General features: G+C 36.7%; 1 protein-coding gene across 3 annotated transcripts in view; it reads left to right on the forward strand.

The window, feature by feature from the left end:
* The window catches only part of DCLK1 (doublecortin like kinase 1), a 243,734-nt gene extending 227,187 nt beyond the window's left edge, over positions 1-16,547 (forward strand). For 2 of the 3 annotated variants that reach the window (XM_032188910.1, XM_032188929.1), the window contains one exon: positions 9,944-16,547. In XM_032188910.1, the coding sequence (XP_032044801.1) occupies positions 9,944-10,108 (165 nt within the window). In that variant the 3' untranslated portion in view covers positions 10,109-16,547. Of the gene's footprint in view, positions 1-443; positions 518-9,943 lie in introns of all 3 variants that reach the window. The other variant, XM_032188918.1, reaches the window with a different exon arrangement.
* The last annotated feature ends 1,999 nt before the right edge of the window (positions 16,548-18,546 follow it).

The raw sequence follows: 18,546 nt of genomic DNA on the forward strand, positions 1-18,546 counted from the left end.
TCTAGCCTGCTCCTTGTGATGGTTGCACTGCATTTTTTAGAAATTATTAAACCTCTCAGTTTAATTGCAAAAGATAATTTTCCATTACTGGTATGTGCAACTTAAAAGGGCACTTCTGTCTTCGGAGGTAACAAGATATTTGTCAGACTTTTAAATGAATGCATTATGCATTAAGTAACCTATTTCGCAAACTCCATTTTAGCTTGAATAAATTGGCTTCTAATTTAGGAAGACAGACTCTAAAGTTAGTATCTTTTCCTTTTGTTTCTTTACTTCTTTCTTTTCTTTCTCGTCTCTGGTACATAGCTTTAGGATGCTAGATAAGTGCCTTCTGAAAGTGAAAACAGTAAATATTGCACATAAATAAGGAACGGCTTGCTCTGGAGTCTTAATTCTTTAGCCTAATGTCGATCCACTGAGTTGCCCCGTTTCTCTCTGCTCAGCTGGACCACGGGTTTACCATCAAGAGATCAGGGTCTTTGGACTACTACCAACAACCAGGAATGTATTGGATAAGGTATGAGATGGTGCAGCGCCAACAGTCAGTGTTTCCATGGCAACGTGCTGGCAGTCTCCATTAACCAGTTCCTTCGGTGGATAAACATGCTTTTTGATTTGTTCTCCGGTCCATACGCTGCTTTTATCGGTTTCGTTTGAATCTCGGTTGAGATGCCACACACCTCCCCCCTCCCCATTCCCTCTCTTCACCCATCCCTCACACCCACATCGCCAGCTTTCTCTCCATCGCACATGCTCAGTCTCAGTTCCCCTTCTAGTTAAAAGGACAGTGTATATAGAAACCCTTCCAGATATGCTGGGGTGTGCCCCCCCCTCCTATTGCTTCTTAAGGCATCCGCTTCCTGCCTGCTCCTGCCTCTAAACGCACGGAGCAGCAACAGGCTCTCAGCATATATATTTTCCTCCTTTTTTTCCATGCGAGATGTGGAGCTATATACTGTCGTTTTAAACCCACTGAACACAATCCTTACCTTAGATGGAACAATGCATTTGCAGAACGTAGTACGTAGAAACTCTCCCAAGTTCAATGAAATACAATGCATTGTATGTGCTGGTAAGCTTGTGTTTCTAACGATGCATTCTTTCTATTTTGTGTTTAAAACCCTTCTGATACCTATTTCTTTTTCTTTGATTTTTTTTTAATATTGCATGAGTCTTTTTAATATATTTTTTCTTCATTGTGTAACTGTGCCAGGGTTGTCGTTAGCTGGCTGTATGATAAAATGGGTCTCTGGGTGGGAGGGGGTTATTTTGGAGCGGGGGCAAGGAGGGATCCTGTTCTGATAGCCCACACGAGGCCCACACACCTCCTCAATCAATCAAGGGCCCTGCAGTTTCCATCAAGTGGTTATTTGCTGGCTTTTTTCCTCATTATTACTCACAAGACCTGGGTTTTGATAGCTAAGGAGATTTTTATAAGTTTCTCACGAAAGCTGAGTTTTCTAACACTGTAATGATTCAAGCCTTTAAAAACTCGTCTGTGAGGTATTTGGAAAAAATCAGCAAATTAACCACATTGGCGAAACAGCAGAGCTGATCACTGCAAGTGTTCCAGTGAAGCAAAATTCCACCCCTGGATCATTTCACTGAGTGCATGGATCGGGCTGCAGCACAGTTTCCATAAAACCTAGCAGTTCCCTGAGCGCACACTGAGGATTAAGTAGATTGTGATATGGATGTTCTGGGGAAAGAAAAAAAAAATCCTACTTCTCAGCCAAGAAGTAGAAAAGTAGTTCCCATCCATCATTTAAACACTGGCTGGCAGGAATTGAGCAACTCTTCCACTCCGAGTGTTTGAATGTGTAGCAGTACCTGTAATTCTAGCCTACCGCACTTGTCTTCATGGCTATAACCTTCTGCAACCTGAAAAAAAATAATAGGAAAACATGCTTTGTCTGTTTTGTCCCTTGGCATCATTCTTCCCAGGCTCCAGTCCTGTAACACAGCTAAGTGAGGAGACAGCAGCACAGCAGCTGTGCTTTTTGGTTTTGCTCTTGAAGAAGGGGAGAATGGGTCCTGAGTGCCCAGCTTCAGCCAAGTGTGATAGTATTAAAAGCATTTATCTTTTCCACTTCCTAAGGAAAGATGGCATTTTATGTCAGGCAGGACTTTGTCAAATAGCTGCAAACGTAATGCCTTTTCTGTAAAACAGAGGAAAGCTCACAAGAGCTTCATCACTGATTTATCTTCCCATAGTATAATTGCTACCCATGATCAGTTTACACTCCTTTTCTGCTTTGCTACTTTTTATTTAGCTCCTCCCCCGTCCCTCTCCACCAAAATAAATACATTTAAAATCTGTCTTTCCATTTGTTATATAGAGTATTGGATTTTTTTTAATTTTTTTTTTTAAATCCAGCTTCAGGGAGAGCAGACAACCAGAAAGGAGCCTGTGCTAGAGACCCGTCTCAGATTGGCCTTGACTCAGTTTAACTGCACAGCCCAGATTTTGAAACAAACCATATGCATTTTGGAGAGGTAGAGGGAAAGACTCCAATCCTGCAACTTGGTAAATAAATAAACTCTATAAAAATAATAATAAAAAAAGGCCATTTGACTAAAGCACTAGTAATGGCTGCCATCAGCATACAAAATGACACATCCCTGAATAATGGGCTGGAGCAGATGGGCGATAATCTCCCGTATTCATACATAAACTGCTCTGTTTTCCAGCTGGGGGCAGTAACAACAATGTTTATAATTAGTGCTTTCTAAACAGTGCACCTAGTGTGCAAAGGCAAATTGGGAGAGCAGGGCTCATAGGCGTAATTAGGAAATGCTATAACAGGGGTAGCTTAGAACAAGCCCTGGTCTGTATTTGTTCCTCTTTCATCTCCAAAAAACAAGCAACTGCTGTAGTGACCAGCATTTTAGTATAAATAAAACCATTTTCGATTTAGCAATTGTTTACTTTTAGTGGTAACTGCGAGCACAAATGCAAAGCATATGAAAGGTTCATCAATTTCGATCTATAAAACAGTTAATTTGTCACAGGCCCATGAAAATTAACCTGAATTCACAAGTACAGCGAAAATGAAAGCAGGTCCCAAGGAAAATGTAATGCTCCCTTTGTTAGTGTTAAACTATTCATTTCTTCTCTGCTCCTTTGATCATTTTCATCCCTAGTTTCTAGCAGTCTTCTAAAATATCTTTTTAAATAGCACTATTTCCTCCTTCAATCAACCAGAAAACCTTTTCCTTTCTCTACCTAAGACTTTCCTATTCAAAGTGCCTCTAAATCCTAATTTTCCAACTGCTCATTTTGCATCCTGTTTTATTTCTTGTCAGGAAGATAATATGTGCAAGTGTTTTAAGTGACAGGACTTTTTCGAGGTACTAAAATGCAACAAACCTTATGCCCAGTAATAGTCGTTGTAGCCAGTATAAAATACAATGGATAGAAAACCTTTCAATATTCCTCCAATATAAGGAGCAAACAAACAAACAAACAAACAAACAAAAAATACAGGGGCCAAATCACTGAAATCACTTAGACCCAAAGATGATAGGTTTGGTCGAGGCTATTCTTGATAGCCAGGAAAGGCAGCCTGGGGGTAGGTGGATTCTGCCTATGGTGCATTCCCATGTTCATTCACCCTAAATTACCAATGCCAACTCAAGTTAAAGACAGCAGAGATCACCCATTTCTCATCTCTGAGAAGTATTATGTTTGGGATTGTTTTTTCCGCCAAAGTCAGCCTGTTTGCTAATAGGTTAATTTCCAGAAGGGTCAAAAGCAATATATTAATCTACAATTTTCCTTCTGCTGGAACTTAGCACAAAAAATGACCACACAAAGTGACCACAAAAAATCCAAATGGATAGGTTGGCCCCCCATTGTCCTTTAGAAATGTCTAGATTTACTTTCTTATGAGGAACTTTTCTTTATAATCTTCTTAATGGAGGCTTTTAACATTTGTGTGGCTCAAGTTTTTTGGCCTTTTTCTAACTAAACCAGAATATTAAGAGTGAAAGTATTTCAAGCCTAAGGCTTGAAGTAACTTCCCTTTTGCCCCAAGTGTTGCAATGGCCAGAACTTAGCCTTCTTCAGCTACATTACCAACTCTTGCCAGTGGCAGCACATTTTGAAGACAATATTTTGCATAACTTGCCAACGTTTTCTTTGACACTGCCTAAATTACCTTACTGGTTCTGGTTTATGTCTGAATCTTAACACGTTTTTAATCTGCTACTGCCAACATGGCCATTTTCTGCCTATTTGGGCGGCTTCAGAATATGAAGAGAACACCAGAGTGGGTGTATCTAATATAAAGTATTTGTATAAAATATTAGTATATCTAAGATAAGTATAAAAAGTTAATGTATATTATTTTTGATTTATCTACAGACATGTAAAAAACTAAAGGAGTAAAATAAAACCCAGGAAAAGTCATTAAGTCATTATGGGAAAGTCATTAATTAGCTAAATAATGACAATAGCAAGGACACCAGTTACACATATGTGTAATGAAATCATCAATCCTGTTGATAACGAATTCATAAAATACTGGATTTTTAAAGTACAGTTCTCTCTGTCCCAGTTTTAAAAAGTATCTGAATAGCTCATTTGAAAATCCTTCATTCCAGTTTGTGTTTGGTACCTAATTCCCAGTACTTTGCATCTGTCAAGTTACTTACACCTGTCCCAAGTGGATACAGTACACTTTCAAGTCAAAAGGTAAAGGCAAATGTCTTGACAGTGGGCAGAGTGGTTGGGAATTAGGCTTGCTATCTGCAAAGTGCCATTTTAAATGCAGTAAAACCCTCTGTAAACTTAATACTGGTGAAAACAGACAAACATCTAAACTCATTTAAAATCTCTTCTCCTGCTCTTTGACTAAGAAAACCACAACTGATTTACAAACTATAAATAAAATTCACCCATGCAAACAACTTGGCACTAAGTCTCTTCCACGTGTAATTGAAACCAGCTGAGGAATTGTGTCTCCAAAAAGGAGGGATGTCAAAGAGTAAACACAGGCTTAAATATGGCAATATGAATTCAGCAGTTATACATGTGGAATACTTATCTTTGTATTCACTCACCAATACTGTATGAAGCATACATCAAATTGATTTGATTTTCTTTCTTTTTTACGTTTGTGTTAGCAAAATTCCATGCCCGAAGTTACATGGTGCACTAAAGCACTGGCCTTTTGCATTTGGAGGTCTAGGTTCAAATCCACTCGATGGATTTGTCCCCTCGATGTGGTCATTTGCACGTCTCCAAATCACCATGTAACTTGACTTAGTTATGGCTTGTGCTTGAGGGGCTAAAAATAAATGTCTTTCACTCCTGGACTGAGGTGCTTGCAAACTTTGTAGCACTCTCCAAGAAGTGTCTGGAATCATGAATCAATCATACTTATATGTATATATATATATATATACACACACATATATATATAACCTGAGAAGCCAATGGAAAACAATATAAAAAGGACAGACTGAAAGGGTGCCTGGCGTGCCCTCATGCCCTTGCATTGTAAAGCTGCTGCTATTGCTTAATGGTCATTTTTATGGACCGGAAATCTGCCGTTACATATCTCAATGTATCAAGGTCACCAGCCAGAAGCTTAAGGAAATAGGATAAAATTATGTCGGAGTGAGCATTTAAACACATCTATGCACATATGTGTATATAAAAGAATGCATGGGAAGATAAAGACCAATGTTTCAATGCATATGTCTATTTAATTCCACACACTAACAAAGCATCACAAAAATTACAGACAAATTGCAAATATGTTCCTGCAGAACGAAAACAAGTGAAGGGAAGGGTTCTTAGATTAATGCATGAACAGCTGCATCCCCAGTTCAGTCTCCTAGCTGGTATGAATAATGGATGGGCTAAGAGGCAAAATGCAACAATAATGTTCTTTTATTAATGAAATGAATATATATCTGTATTTGGTAGCCAGCAGTAAATTAAGACAAGTGAAAAGAAAAACAGGCACTGCTTGCTTCATGAAATGCTGTTACTTCAATCCCTTAATTACTGACCTGACAGAAAATATCTCCCCACAGCTAAAATATGGTGCTTCCTTCTGCAAATCCCACATATATATCAAAGCAGCTGTAGTTTTTGAATGTCTGTTCATAAACACAGACTTCCACATCTTCCAAGAGTAAAAGAATTTGTATGGATCAGGAGTCCTGCAACATCATGAATTAGAGATCAGGAAAATGATGTTCCCTATGGTAAAATCCTAGAAACTTACTATATAGATGACGTATTACTATATAGATGGCAGAAACAATAATTTTAAAATCATGCTATATTACTTCAAATGAAATGTATTTCCCAAAAAAAAAAAAAAAAAAAAAAAAAAAAAAGGCTTGTTAACCATTTGGTACTGGGTGTCAGGATTACTAAATGTTGATGCAAAATACATTAGTGCTTAATGAAGTGCTTCAGACCCATCAGCACCAAACTATTAAAGGCAATCCACTTATCTGCTACTGGATAAGAAGCTCTACATTTCCTCATATGGATTGTAAGAGGACAGCCACATAGCTTAAATAAGAACACCATACTTACATTTTAGTTGCCATTATTATCATATAGTGCTCAAAGTTCACACTCTCTCACCTCAAGCTGAGAAAAAAATGTCAAAATGTGATAATGAAAATCTGGGCTTTGCAGCCCTCTGAAGCATAAGTGCACTTCAGATCCTCTTATTATTTATTGAAGGAGTAGCTTAAAGTAGAAATGCCCTGAAAATCCATAATGGACCAGTTCATGCACTGGTCAACCACCCAGCTGAATGATGAAATAATAAATCTATTAATCCAAGACGATGCATATAAAAGGACTTGTTACCAAAATAGCAATGAGAATGAGAATGCTGATTTTGTAATATGTTCACATGCACAAGAGGGTACAGTAGGTGAGATGACTTAGGAAACACATGCAATCAATACTCTGAAGTATATTGCCACCTCCCCTGCATTGCAAAGCATTAATCTAGCATATTTTGAAATTGTTTGGAGGTAAAAAGTAACTGGCCTCATTAGAGGAAAAGTAACATCTGTGCAGAATGCAGAATGGCTATACTGAATGGCAGTATGATGGACACTGGAAATGCAAAATACCACTGTAACATTGGGTGAAATAAACCCATTCTTGCAAGTCCAGCAGGAATTGTGAGTGCTCTGTTTGTGTCCAGAACTGACCCATTTTGCAGTTCTGACATGTTAAAACACAGATGTTAGAATACAATCCATGTATTTTTGATTTCATTAGATCAGTATTCCCTTTGACTCACACATTTTCGTTAACCTTGTTGGGTGAGAAAGGCACTGTCTCAGCACAAGAGAGTAAGCATATACTGCCACCAAGTCTGCCATGGCTTTATAGATAAAAGTCAATCAGATCAAATTCAAGGGAGACTTTAGGTAAAAATGTAAATAAAAATAGTCTCAAAAATATCTCAGGAAGTTTCTGAAGGATTAAGAAGCCAAAAATACTTGGTCCTACAAACTGTAGCATAAAGTGCCTGATTAGGTAGAACCATCAGGGTTTTTTGCTTCTCTAACATTTTTGGTTGTTGAGGCAAGAAGTGCCTTTACATATGTTTAAACAAATAGCCCCCAAAGCTTCCTTAACAATAGTAGAAATGCAGTATCTGGGATTTTATTTTTAAAGGCATCTGTAAAATGATGTCATGATATTTAATTGTCTAACTAGTTTTGCAGTTTCACAATTTTGTCCTTAAAAAAAAACAACAAAACTCTAGGCTAAACTTTAAAAAGAATCTTTTATTTGAGAGTATTCACTTCTGTGTAACTTAATTTTAAATACTTTTTTTTTTTTTTTTTTTTTTTGCATATACGTTTACCATTCTCATGTACCAGGCTTTAAAAATAAATTTTGAATTTAATACAAGCATTTTTATTTATTCGGCCAGAAATGTTTAACCTTCTCAGAGGAGAGTATCTATTACCACAGGATGATGTGATGTGGTTTAAACTTTAAATAAATGCTTATTTCCTGTAAGCATAAAAAAATCTTTTAAATGGAAATCTGTATTTTATAGAATGGTAATATATGCCATTCTTTTCAATTTTCACACAGAATTACATACTGTATGCAGTATATTTACTGTGTGTAAAAGATCTAGGTATTCTTCTGTTTCACATTAAAAAATAATCAAAAACTGAATTGGTTCAAGGCTGAGAAACATTGAAGGCATTGAAAATACTAATGAGAATTCTTAACCGAAAGATTAACAGTAAACAAAGAAACTCTCAGCAGATGATAAGTGTTGGATTTTGTAGCAATTATTTAAAATACAGGGATGAACTTATCAAAGTTAATTATTTTACCCGCTTAAAGTAGTGCTCTGTAGGTTCTGGAAGCAGAAATAATAGTTCAGCAACTTAGCCTAACTAAATCCATTTGCTATAGTAGCTCTGTACTCTTGTCCATCTTTCTGTCTCTATTACATCATTATTGAATGCTGATTGCATTATTTTAGAGCATGGATTGCTATAATGCTATTCTGCACTGGTATGATGGATTTAGTTTTCATTTTGTTCTCAAAAATATGTTGGCTATAAATGCATCTCTGCTCTCCTATGAGGCTCACACTATAACTGGTACATTTTCTAGAGAAATCAGTCATGTATATCTCAAGAGAAAACAATAAATCCTTTGAAGCAGAGTAACCTTTTGGCTGCATTTTTTTAGATGGAGATTTTCATACTAGGGAAAAAAATACTTTACAAGACTTAACAGTTAAACCTATTCAGTTCTCAAAGTTACCTTTGCCTGCAGTGCTATGACCAGATATTTGTTTCCATTTTGTGGGTCATCTTACTAGTCACCTGCCTTTTTCCTTTTTGCTTTTTCGTAAACAAATCATGGGTCATATTTTAAGAAATCAACCCTGCTTCAGAAAGCAGTTAACTATGTGTCAAAGTGCTCTTGCTGAATCAAGGCCATCCCGTTGAATTTGTAATTTTACAGTGCTTTCAGGGACTGCAGTCTAATGCCCTGTAATCAGGAAAATAGTGAAATCCAGTCTCATGTTTGAAGTCAGACTTGGACTGCCCTTACCTGGGTTGCAGTTTCACCTTGTAAATGTCCCAGACAAAGCAGAAGAAAGGTTGTGGCTAGAAGTTACAGCCATCTTATTAAGAATTGCATTTTCAACTGTAGCAGAAAATGATCCAAAAAATTAAAGCCCATCACGTAAACATTCTCCTTCCCCGTTCTTGGATTTGCCCATCCATATCTGGACTCTAGATTAAAATTAGCAGACTATTTAATTTGATAGACCTTGGTTAACAGGAAGAGACAGGATGGTCAGGCTTAAATGGGTCTCTCCATCAGAGCTCTTCAGTGTTCTCCCTAAGAACATCCATTGAGTGGCATGAGGAGGTGTCAAAGAGCTGGGCTAGCTCCCCTCAGTGTTTGTTTTTCCTCTCTTGTCTGACAACTTCATCACAATCCATCTTTGTTAGCCAATTGCACTGATTTGAACATGGGTGAGTGTGTATCAACCTTCATTAGGTCAAATCAAAGACAAACGTATATCTCTGCCTTGCCTGTAGAAACAGATTTATACTTTGAGAAGGGTGGGGGGAAGGTCAGTTGGTATTTGGCTTGAAACCTGAATCTATTAAAGTATGAAATTAATAGCATCCAGAAGTAGAACATATGGCATCCATATATATGGTACTGTATCTACTTGATGATGTCACACTTACCTCTTAAGGTTTGGGAAATGCACTTTTTAAAGCATTTAGCTATGTTGTGGGCTAAACCTTTCAGACCTGACTGAATCAGAACAGGTTTAATTTGGTCTGAACATTTATTATCCCTGGTATTTCCAGGCCACATACAAACTCATGGTTTTCATTAGCTTTGCATTTCACACACAGCCTAATTTCATTTATTCTTATTTTATGCCCCTGCCAGACCACCGCTCTTGATAAGGAGAGGCAGGTTTTCCGACGAAGACGCAACCAGGATGTGAGGGGACGATACAAGGCACAGCAAGCTCCACCTGAACTCAACTCCGAATCGGAAGACTATTCACCAAGTTCATCCGAGACTGTTCGCTCACCTAATTCACCCTTTTAATAAAACACTTTTACTCAAAAGTCTTGGCTTTAACCCTTTGAGACCCTGAAAATCCTTCAGACCTGTGTGAGGTGATTACATCCGATCTATCCAGCACTACCTGCTGGGATGTTGGAACACAAAAGGGTGCTTACAGAATCTTTGTAAGAATAATTTCCTAATTGATTGAAATACTTGTTCTCTGTTTAGATTGCAACTTGCTGCTAACATGATCCTCAAAGGGTTAAGGCTGTTTTGCTTTTTTATTTCAAGATAGAAGCAGTGAATGTTTTCATCAGTGAAGCTAGGAACTGCAGTATGTAATTTTAGCACATGTTAACCCTCTGAGTAAATGATCAACTTAAATCTTGACAGCCCACATTAGGGCTTTATTCTGGCTTTTTTGCTTTTATACGCACATATCTTTTATGGTACCCTAAAGTTCCTTGCTAGTTTCTGGCCAAAACAATATTAAACACACGCTTGCTTACAAGCTTTAAAAATGAAAATAAAGTGAAATCAACAGTATCTTCCACTGCAGCTCATTCTAAACCTGCATTATACGTCCATAGAAAATTGACTGTTTTTGGAAGATACTGTGCAGAATAAATGGGAAATTCAGTTCAGGGCAGCCTCAAAGTTTACAGAAGATGACATGATGATGGCCACAAAAGGTTGCTTCCATATTGTTTACTACTAATGACAATGCAGTGTCTTGGGAAATGGCTTGAGGATACGTTCTGTCATGTAATGGTATGTAATGATCTGGCTCAGAAGTTCCTGGATCCTTTGCCTCACATTCAAAAACGTACAGACATCCTCTCAGCATTATCTGATTATTCCATAGATAGCCACAGTTATTGATGTGGCAAGAGTTAAAGATTAAAATTGAGAATTACCCTTAAAATAGCTAGATTATTTCTAAATTGGGGAAGACAAAGTCATTTAATATATATGTAAAGCCTAACCTGCATTAGTGAAAGTTTTGTCTGAGAGTGGATAAACTAAAAGACTCACCAGTTATATTTGTAATATTTCATAAAATGGGCATTTACACAGAATATACATATTTTCCATTTGTTAAAACCTTAATATAGCATTATAGCATTTAACTATAATCATAAAATTGGCTTCCACAGAAATAGTAAGCTTCATAGACTTTTGCTTCAAATGTGATAGTTTGAAAGAAAAATGATTATAAATTCACTCAAAATTCCACTGGAATGAAAAATCCAGCTTCCAAAATCCTATTCTAAAAAAAAAAAAAAAAAAAAAAAAAACACATTAAATTTATACTTTATCTTATTGCTCACATGAAATTGACAATATTTCATGTTTTCCTCTCTGAAGTTAAAATTTTGTCATGGTGTTTTTAGAGTCATAAAAATGTGGTTTCCTCTTTCTTCCTACCTCCTTCCCCCTTTTTTCCTCTTTCCTTGTCCCTTTCTCTTTCATATCTTAAAAATAGAAATATCAATATGCTGCCCAAAAAGATACGCAGACTTCGCTGATCTTGCTGGGAAGTATAAATAAAGTTTGGAGGAACAGGGCAAGTTGCCTAGAGCACAGTTTCTGTTCTGAGTTGTGTTTGTACATGGACCTATCACTATGAGCAGTTGTGGTACTGAACTTGCAGCTTGTTGGATCTGGTGTAATGCTCTTTTGCATTTCTAGTTGCAAGTATCAAATGAATTGTACTTTAAAAAACACTGAAATTGTTTTGTTTCTCCACCCTTTAAAATGCATCTTTCATTGCCTACATCATGAAAATTTGTATATTAAAAGCTTTGAAGATTTTGGATACAAGAATTTCATCTTGTGAATCTTCACACAAGTGATACAAGTATTTCATACAGAATGCAATTAACTTCACCCAACGTTAAACTAGAAGTGAGATATTTAGTGTTAATTAGATCTCCAGACTTCTTGGCAATACAGGGAGATAAGTATTTCCAGGTTTGATTCATCCCGTCTGTCATGGGCACACATTTTAGGAAGGACTCATGCTTTGATTCACCTATTGCTCCCGTTCCTTTGAGTATAGAGGGAAGCACTGATAGAAGCTTACATCAGACACTAAACTTCACATTATTGAGTTTACTAGGTCGAATTGCACCCTAAGTCATTAGGAGACTGATCTCTGAATACACACCCACAGTCAGAAGCCCAGTGCCGGCACATGGGCTCAGTTATTCTAGTTGGAACCCGAATAACAACATTTTAACCTAAGTGAAGCAAATAGGTGTCTTGTTGGAGAACTCCACAGGTGCAAGAGGTGAAGGAATAAAGGAACCGCCATACCTAAGTCTTCAGAGTTTTGGGTTTGGGAAAGGGCTGCATTTATGCATTATCCATGATCATGCCCATCCAACTCTAGAGTCCCTTCAGAGAGAAGTCCCTTGGTTGATAGGGCACAGCCACTGCCATTGTTAATGTTAATGGCCATAGTTTGATAACATTTGGATAGGACAGGGATCATTTTATCATGGGACCAAACTCTCTGCTAAGGTAAATTTTCACTTGCCATTTACTTACCTACGTCACTTTTTAGTAGGTCAGGATCTGGCACGTGTTTTTCCAGAATGGTCCTTCCCACATCATATTACAGCTATCCCTTTAGAATAGATGCAGCTCAACCATGTAAATGCTAGACATACATTTGGTAACAAAAAGCTGTCCATTAATACCACATGCTCCTTGACTGCTGGGAAAATTTGGCAGGCTTAAAGCAAAGGCTAATGGTCATTCTTCTTAATTAGAGAGGGAGATCAGGAGAAAAAATAATATAAAAACACATTTCACCTTACACAGGAGAAATATTATTCAAAAACCCATCTGGGATATTTGTATCGCCTTTGCTTTGCTTTGGAATACAGGGTTGTCATTAAAATAAGACGTTTGGCTCCTTCATCTTACACCATCTTGCACTACTTAAAATGTATGTAGAAATAATCCTAGATCCTGAAATCCCTACTCATCCCCAGCGTCTTCTGTGTTTCTGATCTTCAGTTCATGTTTTATGAACGTAACTATAGAAATATTTATTTTAAGTTATTTTAAGGTCTGTGAGAGATTGAGTTTCAGACTGCTGATAGCCTCTTTTTAGGCTTCAAGGAAAAGTGTCTGAATATTTAAACTGTTTTAAAAGAGGTTTCCATGCTGGTTTTAAATATATTTGTATATATTTTAAATGTAACCATATATATCTATATATACGTATGGTTTTGTGGATATAGTAATGATTCAGGCTTGTTTGCTAGCATCTGCCCCTCTTCTTGTGTAACCTCTGAATTTCTGGGGTAAGTGAAGGCAGAATACATGGCCTAAAAATAGTTGAAACACTACTGGGAAAAGAAAAAAGAAAAAAAAAAGGATAATAATCAAAGAATCAGACTATTTCTAATGTGATAAACTGAGAGACAATGTAGCACACCTTGGTCATTTTATTGTAACACATACCAGTTCTCCTGACTGCTTCCTTCATTTCACTTTTGAATCTTCTTTGCATCGTATTGGTGCTAAATGTGATGAGTTTTGGTATTTTTTGTTTCATTGGTTTTGTTTTGTTTTGAATGCATATTATGTATAGAAGACCAGCTTCCTCCCAACAAGCTTATGTAGTTAACTGAGATGGATGGCAGTCATGGTAGGCACCATCTATCATGAGGGAGATGGAGAGAAGCACTTCCACAGGGTGACTCAGGTCATCTAATATTTGGTCTTGAAATGCCTGTCGGTCTGATCTAAGTACTAACAGGAGAATAGAACAGGATCACTTCCAGCTTAATTCCTCTCAATTAAATGTAGGTGGGGATAACGTGGACTCCACCCTAAGTGCAATATTCCAGTGAGTTTGCACGCAGTAAGCAAACTTTAATGTTAAAATGTAGTGATACGTCATAGGTGATAGCACAGTGAAATGGTCCTGAAATGGGCTTCCTCTCATCTAGATGCATCCATCCAAGAGTTAAGCATCTAATCTAAGGCAATCATCTCAGCTTCCCTTATAGTTCCCTTATAGAGACTAGCTTCTCTAGCTGATAATTAAAGTTCTAGGATGGATGAATTGCTCAGTAGATGAGGTGGCTAGCCCTAATATATTTTGAACATGATTTAATAATTCATGACATAGAAATTAATTTCTCAGTTAAAATTTTCATAGCATTAATGTACAAAAAAAAAAATCCAGAATACCATGGTTATACTCAGAGGGTTAACAGAAAAGCACAAGGCATGCTGATTACATTGGTGTATCCAAACTGCTTTGCTTTTTTAGCCAGTGTTTGCTGATTTTTTCAGAAAATTCTTGAAAATTTTCAAGTTTGAAATAATTTAAGTGTTGTTGTTTAAGGAATTTCTATAACCAAATTAATCTTATTTTTAGCTTAACTTATCACAGGAATAATATGTATCATTGATGCAGTGTAAGTCTGTAGTTCTCAATTTTATTAATTCCACAAGTGATTCCAGAAATCTCTCTTTTTTTAAGTACTTACTCTAGAGCTTACAATGGTGGCATAGGTGACTGAGACTGTCTTTCTTATTGGTAAACAAACAATATTGTAATTTCAAGAAAGTCCTAAGAATCAGCTTTTCAGTTTGGTAGTGTACTAGTTAGGGGAAAGCTATCTATCTCATGACATGCATTGTGTAAATCATCTTTGTAGATGAAGATCGTTCATATTAATGAACACTTTCTTTTTCCTTGACATTGTAGCAGAAACTGTTTACTTGTTAATGAACAACCAATACATTAATTTGCTTCAGACTGTTAGAGGGGAAAGTAAGATTCCAGTCATTGACAATGTTATTGCTTTACAGTAGCCCTCATCTAATTTAAATGTGGTGCATACTACAATAAGCAAAGCCAAACCTGTGAATAAACTCCTGAAAAAGCCTGGTGGGTCTTTATTCAGTTGGGTGCTTGAGTACAGTACAGTAGTGTGTGACAGCAGGAAGGCTTTCAAGAATTGTTGAAATGAAAGTGATATATCCACAAATAAGAGCTAAATTGCAATCCTTTCCCTATGGGGCATATATGTTTAAAAAGAATAATAATAATAAAAAAAGAAAAAAGAAAAGAAAAAGAAAAAAGAAAAATTGGCTCAGAGGTTTGCAGCACTACTATATTACCACAGGGCAAGCGCATTAAATCATTGTTATATTTGCTAGCCTGGGGTATATGTTAGAAAATGGCATCTTTTTTATTTAGTCTAGATTGTGGGCAGGGAGAGTTTTCCTAATATTATTGCATTGCCTGCTAGTGCTGCCATGGTTAAGGCTGTGTTAGTATTTCCATTATAACCTCTTATTCTCAAAGGTTTTTAATTTGATCGTAAAAATTGGCTTCAGGCAGAAACTTGGCATACAATTTTTCAACTCAGAGTGATTCCTTTCCTAAAATACAGGGAAAATCAGCTTGACCCCTTCAACATTTATTTTCTAACTGTACACAAACATTCACGTACACAGACACAAATCGGAGCACCTTAAACAAAGGCCAATTTATGCAGCCGATTCCAAATGTGTTATGTTTTCAAGCATATCTTGCAGGCCTTAACTACAAAGCTGACAGCTCAGAACTTTGGGGCATTTTGAAAACCAGGGAGAAAACTCAGTTATCAAGAGCAAAAATGTTCCACATGTGGGACGGTTTTATTTCAACGTGACGAGCATTTAAAGCCTGTGCAGTAATGGGGTTGTATATACACCCCGCCGAGTGCTCATGTAATTCCTAAACCCATTAGTGTAAGTCATTCCACGTAGCAAAAGCTAAATGTGAATAAGCTGAATTTCCCCATAGCCTTGGGAGAGGAAGCAGTTTCATCTTGTGCTTTAGAGTAGCACCATGGACAAAGCTGACATGCCACCAGCCAAAACTGTCCGGAAAGAGAAGAATCAAAGAAGCGTGTTTTCTCTTACAGGAAAAAAAATAATGTCTGAATAAGACAGGGTTGAAAGCTCACACTGAATAAGAGAGGTATTAAAAGCATTTTCAAAAGCAAAAGTATGGAATCATGCAACTATAAAAGTGCAAGGAGCCACTCAGTATAATGAATCCATGTGCGGAGCCAATCAGCTACTAATCTGGAGCAAATTTACAGCTACAAACAGACATAATTAATATACAAATCAAGCACACCCAGCGGCAGATGGAATTGAAATCCTAGTTCTTTTAGCAAACATAATGCAGACCTCTTCCTCGTATATTCACTAAATGAGACCGTGTGTAGCTGTTTGAAGTTGTGTTACATACAGGCTGGTGGGGAAATTAGGTGTTCAAAAAATGACTGTAAATTAATTTTTTTTTTAATACCAATTCCACAGCATGCTTCTACCTTAATGGTTCCTTTTGGAAAATGACAGCTTTCAAAGTGATGTCTATGCATTTTTTACTTGTCTGCATATATACTTGGATAGCCCATGCCGAACACCTTCAATAAAAACTGAGTTGCCATACTGAGGCTGCGCTTTGTATTACCTGCAATTTTCTGTGGCTGTGGCCAGGGAAAGGACCAAAACAGTCACAAAATAAAGAGCCACAGAGTGACCCACCTGTAATGATGATGTCTACATAATCCTTCCTAGTGACTGACTTGGAAAAGAGTCATGAACTGCAAAGCCAGGTTATTTCTGATAGTGTTTAGTTTACCAAAGTGCTTGGGGAGGGAGTGTTGGGGAGGGCTTTGCCTTTTGCCTTGTGTTTTTGTTTGTTTGTTTGTTTGTTTGTTTTTTGTTTTTCTTTTGTTTGGTTTTTTTTGTGTTTTTTTTGTTTGTTTGTTTGTTTGTTTGTTTGTTTTTGTTTTGTTTTTGTTTTTGTTTTTGTTTTTGCATTCACCTGCTAGGGTACCCAGCACATGTTCTGTCAAGCCACAAGTAAATGTCAGATTGGGAAAATCTCTCCTTACGTTAAATAACAGAGCTGGAAAAAAAAAGATGGGTAGAAATTAGCCACAATGAATTTAGACTGGCATTTTGAAGATGGTTACTGACTAACAAATCAAACAGATTTTAGAACTTTTTTTGTTTTCTTTTGTTTTTCTTTTCTTTTTTCTCCAATAGGAGCATTGGAGTCAAGAAACTGCAATTAATTTTCAGGTGGAACTTGATCTGTTTATGAGAAACTTGCTCCTAGAGGTGTTTCTGATATATCCTAGTATGTGTTTTCCTGTTGTAGGAATAGATTGGACTCAGAAACTGAGAAGATACCTTGTATTTTTACATTCCTAACAGGTTTTAAAGCTAGCGATGAGAGTTATTCATACACTTTTAATTTTAAGTGCTTGGAGAAAAGAAAGAGGTGGTGATAAAGAAGTCTTACTTGTCCAGAATTACTCTCAAGAAGAACTGACATTATAATTACATCTGTAACTACTACTACTACCACCATTGCCATTCCGAGGCAATGACTTTTTTTAACCTTGGCATCCCATTAGGTACCGGTAATGCTGTTAGCATCTGCTAACAGGACCAGAAGTGTCTTGTATGAATAACAGCACCTATACATTTATTAAAGCAAGCAAACAAGAACAAAACAAAGAAACAAAAAAACAACAATAACAAAAAAAAAAAAAAAAAAAAAAAAAAACAACAAAAACAGGATGCCAACAGCTATTGAAGCTATATGAAAATCTCACAGTATAGTGAGATTTTGAGAACTGGTAAGAATGAGAAAGAGGATTATTTGCAAAGATGCAATAGATTGAATGAAACATGGAATTGCTGGTTCTGTATCTTGCAAAGGAGAGTAATAAGACTTTTTTTCTCTTCAGCAAATCCAAGCATATCAGAGAAGGCAGATAAACTTTTAAGATACAAATTAAATTTCTGACAATTTGGTGTTCATGAATCTTAACTAGGTGTAGTCTTTGTGAAATTTCTTTGTTAAATTACTTCTGTGTAGTTGGGAGTTAAAACTTAAGGTGGGTGACATCAGATCTTGACAATTCCTGTCATTGATTGTTCAGGGGTGGGAGGAATCAAACTGACTGGTGCTAAAACCAGTAGTTCAGGAGAGGCATCTCCAGAGAGAATGGGAGGAAGGGGACTCCTGAGTAATTCCCATAGGCCAATTTATCACTTGCCATTTGTGCTGATCTTTGGTGTCTCATCTGAGGGAAAAAATATTACTCGAGCTGGTCCAAGGTTAAAGACATATCCACTATAACTTATTTTTGATTTTATTAAGAAATTAATAATAACATTTTATATTCTGCCTGAAAGAAAATTGTGAAAGGATTAGTTGAGTGTGAAATTAAATAGTGCTTTTCTCATGCATGCTAAAGAGCTATCCAATGAACTGGTTGCCTTTAAACAGGTTTCTAAATAATTTCTATTTAGCAAAATTTTTGTTTCCTTTGAAAAAATAAGAAATTTATTAATTGCCATGAGGTTTGAGTGACATCTTTAATTTTCAGGATACTATATATATTTTCTAAATGATGTATAGTGCTGCAAAA

This window comes from Aythya fuligula, chromosome 1, assembly GCF_009819795.1.
Source record: "Aythya fuligula isolate bAytFul2 chromosome 1, bAytFul2.pri, whole genome shotgun sequence".
NCBI classification, from domain to species: domain Eukaryota; kingdom Metazoa; phylum Chordata; class Aves; order Anseriformes; family Anatidae; genus Aythya; species Aythya fuligula.